Source organism: Styela clava, chromosome 10, assembly GCF_964204865.1.
Source record: "Styela clava chromosome 10, kaStyClav1.hap1.2, whole genome shotgun sequence".
Taxonomy (NCBI): domain Eukaryota; kingdom Metazoa; phylum Chordata; class Ascidiacea; order Stolidobranchia; family Styelidae; genus Styela; species Styela clava.
This window is the reverse complement of record NC_135259.1, coordinates 12,362,037-12,371,467: the sequence shown is the minus strand read 5'-3', so window position 1 is coordinate 12,371,467 and position 9,431 is coordinate 12,362,037. Positions and strand designations below refer to the sequence as shown.

At 35.7% G+C, this 9,431-nt stretch overlaps 1 protein-coding gene across 1 annotated transcript; it reads left to right on the top strand.

The window, feature by feature from the left end:
* The first annotated feature begins 319 nt into the window (after positions 1 to 319).
* On the top strand, positions 320 to 7,706 carry LOC120337898 (glucose dehydrogenase [FAD, quinone]-like). Its single transcript, XM_039405801.2, has 13 exons — positions 320 to 522; positions 738 to 798; positions 1,170 to 1,311; positions 2,135 to 2,414; positions 2,710 to 2,830; positions 3,253 to 3,478; positions 3,991 to 4,089; positions 4,627 to 4,745; positions 5,397 to 5,445; positions 5,660 to 5,804; positions 6,839 to 6,947; positions 7,118 to 7,237; positions 7,469 to 7,706. Exons 1-13 carry the CDS (start codon positions 414 to 416, stop codon positions 7,611 to 7,613), a joined length of 1,725 nt encoding a protein of 574 aa, XP_039261735.2. The 5' UTR covers positions 320 to 413; the 3' UTR covers positions 7,614 to 7,706.
* The last annotated feature ends 1,725 nt before the right edge of the window (positions 7,707 to 9,431 follow it).

Below are 9,431 nucleotides of genomic sequence, written 5' to 3'. Positions count from 1 at the left end.
TTTAAGAGCTTTTTTGTTCTAACTACTCCACAAAAATTTCAATTAAAAGTTGATTTACTGCATTACCACACACTCTTCGACGCCATTTTATAAAATTCCACTGTTACACGGAGATAAGAAATAGTTTTGTAAGTGTAATATTCCGACAAAGAGAAAGCAGGGGGTTCAGGGGGCGGATAACACATACACATAGAATAAAAACACACAACAGAATCAACGCAAGAGGTTTTTGAGCAGAATTTGTAACGCGGTGCTGTCACTCAAAAATACAAACTGTCGATATACGGAGACTGATACAATAACACAACTGGGTATTTCGCGCAGGTTCATAGTAATGCTTCAGTTTCACGAGCGATGAAATTTGTGATGCTAAATTTATTTGGTACAGAAATCCATAAGGTTAATCGTAACAAATGAGTTTCTTACGCAACGTCTTCCTAAGCTTGCTCGTTTTCTTGTTCGGCCAAACTTTTGATCCCATTGTGCGACAGGAGCCTGATGCCGTTTATGATTTCATTGTCGGTAAGTAGTGACGATACGTCACACAATACTATATTTTGTCATGTTTTGCTACCCCCATGGTATTATATGAGTTTTCACCTAGACGAGCAAAAACGGTGGATATAGAGTTCCATCGGTGGATATATCAACGAAATAGTTAAAATAATATAGATATATATAATATATCAATGTACATTAATTATAATGGTCGAATCTGACCTATTTTAATATTTTAGTTGGATCTGGGCCTGGAGGGGCAACAGTGGCCAGTAGATTATCAGAAATCCCAGATGTGAAGTAAGTATTTTGGTTGGTTCCATTACATTTGAACCCACGTACATTTGAACCCATGACAATTGCACCTGCATACTATTGCACCTATGGAATTTTTTTGTTTTACGGATATTTGAACCCATACTAACCCTAACCCATGGGTTTTAGCACCCGCATATAGATTGAACCCGCGGATATACACATGGGTTCAAATGTACGTGGGTTCAAATGTACGGTCGCCATTTTGGTTAGATCGGCAGTTTCAAATTTTATTTGATTTTACGTTCATTGATATATATATTAATTGTAAGTTGTCGAACACACATCCCGCTGATGATTTCGGGCGATGTGGACAAATAAAAATACAATAATACTTTTCGAAATATTCACTTCAGAATTTTAATGCTGGAAGCCGGAGAAAGCGATTTGAAAGATCCACGAATACAAATTCCAACTCGAGCGAATGAACTTGACAAAACTGATATAGACTGGAAATATGAAACCGAAGCAATCTCACGACCACCATTTACTGACCGGGTGGGCTTTTAATCCTTGAAATTTGAAGCGATACACCTCTACTGCCGAGCCACTTGACTTATTTCTATTGCCTAATATTGAACGCCTTATTGCAAAGTGTGATTCTGTAGAAAAAATAATAATTGGAGTATTACGATAAATAATCATATGGAATTGTTGCTAACGGTTTTATTTACAGCCATTAAACTATTACTTTTCAAATGAAATGTATCAGGATGTTTAATATAGATACAATTATTATTTCATGATTAGGTAGGTGTGTATAACTTTGATTAATAAAAGAGACCAATGCTCATACTTCCGACGGCCAAAACGAAGCAGCATCAAATCTTTTACAATACCGGTAGTGTGAACACGAGATCGCTGAAATGCGATCAGGAAGCAAATTTAATTTAATTTTGATGACGTCATCACACAAATTTTAAAGTGGAAAAAAAATTCCATAAAACCGAAAGCAATTTTTGAAAAAATGGCCTTCTAGTGACGAACACAATCTTCAATAACCGAAAATTTCAAAGCAGTTGTCAGGTAGTTGAAGAGAAAAGCGATTTCTAACAAAAACATAATAACAAAACGATCCATAGGTCCATTTTGTGTCCAACAAGAAGGGCAAGGATAAATGCATTTTTAGGGAAGTCATGTTTTCCGTGAGTCGCAAATTCTTAGTTTATTCCATTTTATCCGAAAGACTTCAAAAAGTCTCGGAAAATGACCGTGCTATGGGTAAAGAGGAAACCATGAAGTAATATATATCTCTTCATCGACGATATCACCGTCTAATTTAGTGAACATGTACATAACTACTAAATTTAATGATTTTCAGATTTTTTCAATGCCAAGAGGAAAAACCCTAGGAGGTACGAGTTCAATAAACTACAACGTCTATATGAGAGGTTCACCGCATGATTTTAATTCCTGGGAAGACTCGGGAGCTGCAGGATGGGGATGGAGTAATGTTGAACCTTATTTTCGTAAAGTGGAAAACGCAACAATGGATGGAATGTCTGCTAAACTAGGAAGAAATGGAAATTTAAAATTATCCAGAAATCACGATGAACCATCGAAAGCATGGACGTTGATTAAAAACGCAGCTTCCGAACTCGGTAAGATAATTAGCGTTGAAAGCATGATTTGAATGTGATATCATAATTGGTTGCTCAGGCCGGCATTTGAAGCCGGCTTAGCAAAATAGGTATGCCCCCAAGCATCTTATTTCAATGAGGCGTAAAATGTTTTTTTGTACAAAAAATATATTTTAAAATAATTCTTATTACGCCGAGATCTATTTCATAATTAACATATAAATTGACTGACATATGTTTCTGCATCACTGCATTATTCCTTTGAAATTTTGTTTTAAATCGTATAGATATTATGACAATTCTTTTATTTTAAAAGGTATAAAAACGAGCGATTACAGTGATGATATGCTGGGACTCAGCCCAGTAACATTCACTGTACATGAAGGAATTAGACAGAATTCTGTAGCTGCTTATTTACGGCCAATACACAAAAAAAGGTAACGATAAAATTCTTTTTTTACCCACTGTTTCTACATGTAAGTCCTTATTCAGTTGTTATAATAAAAAGTTTAAAAGACTTTGACAAAAAGTCGGCCACTTTCAAGACAATACCATGTTTTATTGAATTTGTGAAAATGTTTATTTATGTGTGTTTCTACGCCAGAAATAAAATAGGTTCTATCATGAGTGATATTAAAATAGGTTCTATAGTGAGATTATTTCGTAATAACTACAATAATTCTATTATTTACTCAAAATAATTATCTTTTTGGTTTTAATTAACACTTTCTATTAGGTAAATTTGATTCATCGTATTCTACGAGCATAATGGTTCAAAAAAATGGATCATTGATTCCGATATGCCCGGAATTGACATTGGTAATATGAGTATCAATATTTTACTCCATCCCCGTTTCAGGCGAGACAGACTACACATTGTAACAGGGGCTTTAGTTTCGGAAGTTCTAATAGACAATGGTCCTCGATTCGGTCCTAAAGCATATGGAGTTAAGTATTTAAAGAACGGCAAATATCACACCGTACGAGCCCGCAAAGAAGTTATAATTTCAGCTGGAGCGATAGGAACGCCGCAAATTCTACTTTTGTCCGGAATTGGACCCAAAAAAGACTTGCAAAGTCTGGGTGTAAGTGTTGTTGTAAGGCTTACAATGTAAGCCAGGGTGGTCCAAGATTCTCAGCTCCGCGGGCCACAAAATTACTTTTGCATTGTTCGCGGGCCACAATAGTGCTACGAACTCGCTCATTCAACTTCGCTAGTTGCCTTAGCAAGCCATAACACTAGTCAATTCAGTGACATTTTTGATGGGACAATATATCAACAGATTTTTTGGTCAATTTTATGACAATACAACACGAAATGCGACCACCCTAAGTAAGCAATAGAAGCATAAAACTTTTATAGACATTGTGTCAAAAATTTGCACATCAAAATTGAAACTTAGAATTTTGAAACAATTGGTGCACAACCCCGATGAATCAATGGTCCCTGTTTATTGGTCTAACGATTCGTGAGACCCTATTGGACAACGTGGCAAACTGTCTCAAGACTAGAATATGCCATTTTTTTTATCCAAAACAATATACCTTTTTATTGTTCGGCATTATACATATCAGCAATTAATATTTTTGTTCACAGATACCAGTGATCGTTGACTTACCGGGAGTTGGGTCGAACTTGGAAGATCATTTATCGATTACTGCCCGTTTTATGACGAATCTAACCAATCCACCTCCGGTTTGTACATCAAATGTTTTAACTATATATATTAGGTTTTATCAAAGCATATGAGCTATGCCCAAATGCATGGTAAATAAAGTACCAATTAGCCTTTGGCTGCTACGCAGTGGGTTGAAAGTTGAGATGACGTCATAATACGTCCCATACGCCAGAAAAATGTTCTTGTGAATTGAAAAAGTTGCAAAGTTTTTGCTGAAACATGAGTTTTCATAAAACTCAATTCGAAAAACTACAAACAATAGTTTTCTAGTGGCTTCAACCGTCTTTACACTCTAAAAATTAAAATCCAATTAGTTGCAAGGCCAGAAGTTTTTCACTATAACAACAGTTTCAATTTGATAAATGATTGATATGTAACACTTCGTGTCCAATCAAATAATGTTGTAAAATGGCGAATGACTACTGAGCTAAGTACACTGTATTAAAGATAAAATTTATATGTATTGCTAAGAGTAATTTTTGTTATAATTTTTCATGAATATGTATAAAATAGTAGAAGCAAGAATTCCATATCAGTTCATTTCTAATTCTCAGGAAAAAAATCCGAAGGTGCAATATATAGTCAACGGAAACGGACCTATGAGTATGAGCCCATACATCGCTGTTTTTAAAAAACTACCTCTGAAAGGCACGTCGACGGGTTCAAATGGAGGGTTAGTTGTTCGTAGTTTTTGAAAACATTAAAAATATGCCTATTCGAATATGTCATTCAAATTGTCGCACCAAGTACGAAATCGATATAACTCACTATAGCGTCTCGCACTGGACGCCAAAGTGGTCTACTTTGCCTGTTCTCTTTTTCAGAGTCCAATATAGCATACATTATTTGTGTTACCATATGTCTGTATGTTAGCAGGATGAACAATTGAATTCATTATTTTGAGTATCAAGTAAGAATACACTTACAACCACAATGCAAGTATCGGGATTGAATGCCAAATTAAAACTACATCAAAACAGTATTCAGAGACCAACTCTTGGAAGCGCAGGAGATCGCGTGATTAGACTTTCGCATGATGTAGAACCCTTTTATAAAAAGCTTGTCCGGAAATGAGTCGGACATGGGACATCGACCTTGTTTCAGCATACTTAACATAATATGTTGCTAGCGTTCAGTGGTTGATGGTATTGAAATCCACAGCAATTAATCATCTTCAATTGTACTCCATGCTCTGTTTATCTGCTGCAACGGTACTACTCTGAAGTTTATTACGCACACCAGTTTTCAGCAACGGCATGGAGCAGAATTGAAAGAAATGTTATTTTTCAGTGCATTTGTAACCCATTCTGTCATTTATTTTCAGACGACGACCGTTTCCAGATATTCTCCTGTTTTTGCAAGAAAATCCGGCGGTGAGTAACTGGAATGTTTCAATTCGAAAAAAAAAAAAATTCAAACACATATTTTCATAAAACCACACGACTCTAGGTTTTTGTGGCAAGGTTTAAAATCAACCATATTATGTAAGCTGTTAAAAGAGATTTTGTGAGCGACATCGTAAGCCTAGAAGCCGACATGCGATCAAGACGGTATTAAAATATCTGCAATATGCCAATATATTTTCAGTTACCAACGCTTCTATATGCTGGTATGTTGTTGCATCCTAAATCAAGAGGGAATGTTAAGTTGCGATCAAAAGATATCAAGGATCATCCTGTGATCAACCCAAAATATTTAGAACATGAAGATGATTTACAAGTTCTTACGGAAGGTAGGGTGAATTGTATTAATTCAATTATTGGACACGAAATGGACCTATATAGATCGTTCTGATATTATGTTGTTGTCGTTGTTTGTTAAAACCTTTTTTCTTGTTTCTGTTGTTATGAAAAAATCACTTTTCATTAGAAGGCTATTACTTTTATTTATTTTAATAATTTCTATGGCCTCCATGGTAGTGGTTCCCAACCTTATTTTTAAGCAACTCAAATTTGGTAACGAATAAATTTCGTAAAAATTGCGCAACCCAAGGGTATGCAAAAATACTAAATGACATGTTTCGCCTTGCTTAAAAGACTACTACAGAAAAAACAATCATTCTAAATAAAAATTGACTTTCTCTTTATTTAGGTATTTCATTTTGATATTATTATTTGTTTGCCATCAGCGATTTTTTGAAATCGTGACTTCTCTTTACTTGAGCAAAATAGACGCTCCCCAAGTTTTTACGCTGGAATACTTCCCACAGATACAATGAGTTGTTAAATTTACTAGGAGAGAAAATCAATAACTTTTACGCTATGATCGACCTCAAATAATTTTCTATTTATTGGCCCAGCTTTGGGTCACGTCCCATAGGCTGGGAAAACTTCTATATGGGATTCGTTGTTTTGTATGTGATGACGTCATCAAAATTTGTGCACCTTGTGGCGGTTCTGCGTTTGCGATTGTCAACCGTATAAAAAATTGTCTTGTTTTTTGGGGTGGATTTCATCTAATTTGACAATCTACTTGTTGAACACGAAATGGATTTACAAATCATTTTGGTAAATTGTTGTTGTCGTTTTGGATGAGGACGTTGGACTTGGAAAAATCGTTATATGGCATCCGGCAGACACACTTCATTAACAGCTGGCTAGAAGTTTGCTGAAATCGCTGCAGTCATTTGGTTTTTGTGCCATCTATACAAATATATACATTTGAGAATTGATTTCTGTCTAATCACTGATCAAATCTTCTTTGTTTCCGACTGAATGCTTTTAGTGTAGATAGTCATCGTAAATAAACTTGTCTCCCTGTCACCAGCCTATCGCTTGATGGAAGAATTCGAAAAGTCGGCGGCATTTCAAAAAGCCGGAGCTCAAGTAATGATCCCTGCCATTTGTAATAGAACAGAAAACAAAGATGCTCCAAGGTACGCTTCATATTTTGAAGATCCGCTCGCACATTGCCATTTATTATATTGATTTGTTTGTTAATCTAGTCCCCTCATAGCCTGTAATTCGCGAGATGTGTGGAAGTATGGATGAATTTTTCATGGTGATAATTATTTTAACCGTAGCATGTTTTTTATGTCTAAAACAGGAATGACAATTTTTATAATTGTCTGATATGGGAAACAACCATATCAGGACATCATCAATGTTGCACTGCTAAAATGGGATCCCGCTCTGATAAATATGCCGTGGTGGATCCGCAACTGAGGTAAACTTTATGACTAATTTCAGTATGATGAACGAACAGTATACACAATAAATTGATGAAACGCGTAAAAGTATCGTTCATAACATGGGACAACCCGCCAAAAATACCAGTTAGGCGTATATAAAATATCCGCAGAAGCGTGATGGGATTGGTGGATAAGTGACCATTACCACTTGAAATACTTGAATCACATGAATCCCTTTGCCTTATAAGTAAATATGTTGTTTTCAGAGTGATTGGTATTCATGATCTCCGCGTGGTTGATGCTTCAGTGTTTCCACATCAAACATCGTCAAATACTCAGGCATCAGTGTATATGGTCGCTGAAAAAGCAGCCGATTACATAAAACAGACATGGCAACATCGAACAGCTTAGCATCATAATTGCTAAATACAATTGCATCCCGACTAACTAATGTGTTTTTATTATGTTGACCTTTTTCAAAAAGGGTACTTCTTTGTTTCTTTGAATAAAATGTTCTCAATCCACACATGAGTGTATCATTCAGCTTCGTCACGTCAAGTCAGGATATGGTTTCTCCTCTTTTGAAATGTTTACTTGTCAATACTCTAATGAAGTTCTTGAAACATAGAGGTAGAATATGAATGAAATATTGTTTATACCCCGTCCAAAGGGTGTTTTTAACAATCGTCCCGACAAACCATTTTGCTGTTGCATTGAAACGTACTGTAAAATCAAATTATGTCGAAACAACTATGACAGCATTACGCCAATATACTTTTAGTTAGCAACGGTTCTATATGTTGGTATGTTGTTGCATCCTAAATCAAGAATGTCAAGTTGCGATCGGAGGATATCAAGGATCACCCTGTGTTTGAAATTTAGAGCATAAAGCTGATCTACATTTGTTTAAGGAAGATAAGGTGTTTTGTATTAATGTAATTATTGGACCCAGTGGCGTAGCAAGACTCTCGTGCCCAAGCCCCCCGCGAAAATATTTCGTGGAAATGACCCTAAAAACTCTCGGACATAAGCTAAAATGCAATGGTAAAAGGCAATGATAATCTAAAATTTGCCGTTTATTTTGGTTACTTAAATTTTTTTCATACGTTCCTCCTCTTCTGCCCTTTTTCTGCGTTTCTGTGTGCCACTGAGAGGTTTTGCTTTCGACATAATTCTGACAGCCTTCGTAATTTTACCGGTGCGATCAAACCACAAGACGCCGAAAATCGACGACTTCCTAGCATAGTTACGTAACAAAACGATTTGAGCAGAACTAACATCATAGTTATAAGATGTGCATTACTGGTTTTGCAATGCAGCTTTTGGTTTTGCGGCTTAAATTTCTAATTTCTAACCGCTTGGGCTCTTTTGCGTTGTGGCGGGGGTGGTACGCCACTGATAAGAGGTAATGAATTGAGTTCTTATATGACAAAGAAGAACCGTTCCGCGAACGATGTAATATTTATCTCAGTTCAGAATATCTTCCAATATGATCTGACGTCAAGTTTCCTCTCAATATTCACTTCAATGAAACGGTTAATACAACCAAATACTCCAAAGAAACGGCACACAACAAAAACAACAATACCAGGCAGTAAAATGTAAGAAATCAATATACACCATAAAAACACTAAACTAGCTACCGCTAGTTTACCCGAAAATATACCTGGGTCTAATTTCAATTTTCTTTCGAAAAATAACACTAGGGCTTATTTTTGGGGAATGTCCTATATTTTCATTTATTAAAAACAAAATTGCAAAGTAGAGAATTACGAGAGTTTGATATACAAAATAAGAAAACTGATATCCATTCACTTTTAAATAACACATTTGTATTCAAAATAACTGCAAAGCATAGATTATCAATCATTTAAAACGTGTAAGAGAGATTTCTTGCTATCGCCTGGGTCAAAAAAAAAAAATTCGCGTTATTGACTAGGTTTTATTTTAGGGGGAGGGCTTATATTGAAATTATTTTTAAGATTCAGGCTAGGTTTTATTTTCGGGGTAGGTCTTATTTAGGGAAACACGGTACTTACAATTTGCAAAGCAGGCTGAAAATTAACTTATGAGGGGCATTTTAAAAGACGATAAACAATTCTATATGTGCACAACATTTGAACAGTAGGCCTACTGATGATAGCTAATTCCATGACAACAACCTAAAACACAACGCTAAATAAACTATGACGGCACTACACTTACACAAAAACATCAGCCCGCTGCCCA

Bases quoted from the DNA above. Each gene is read 5' to 3' on its own strand.
- LOC120337898 (XM_039405801.2), top strand. From the start codon at position 414: ATGAGTTTCTTACGCAACGTCTTCCTAAGCTTGCTCGTTTTCTTGTTC. The intron at 523-737 runs GTAAGTAGTGAC...TTAATATTTTAG, and splicing joins CGTTTATGATTTCATTGTCG to TTGGATCTGGGCCTGGAGGG. The intron at 799-1,169 runs GTAAGTATTTTG...TATTCACTTCAG, and splicing joins TCAGAAATCCCAGATGTGAA to AATTTTAATGCTGGAAGCCG.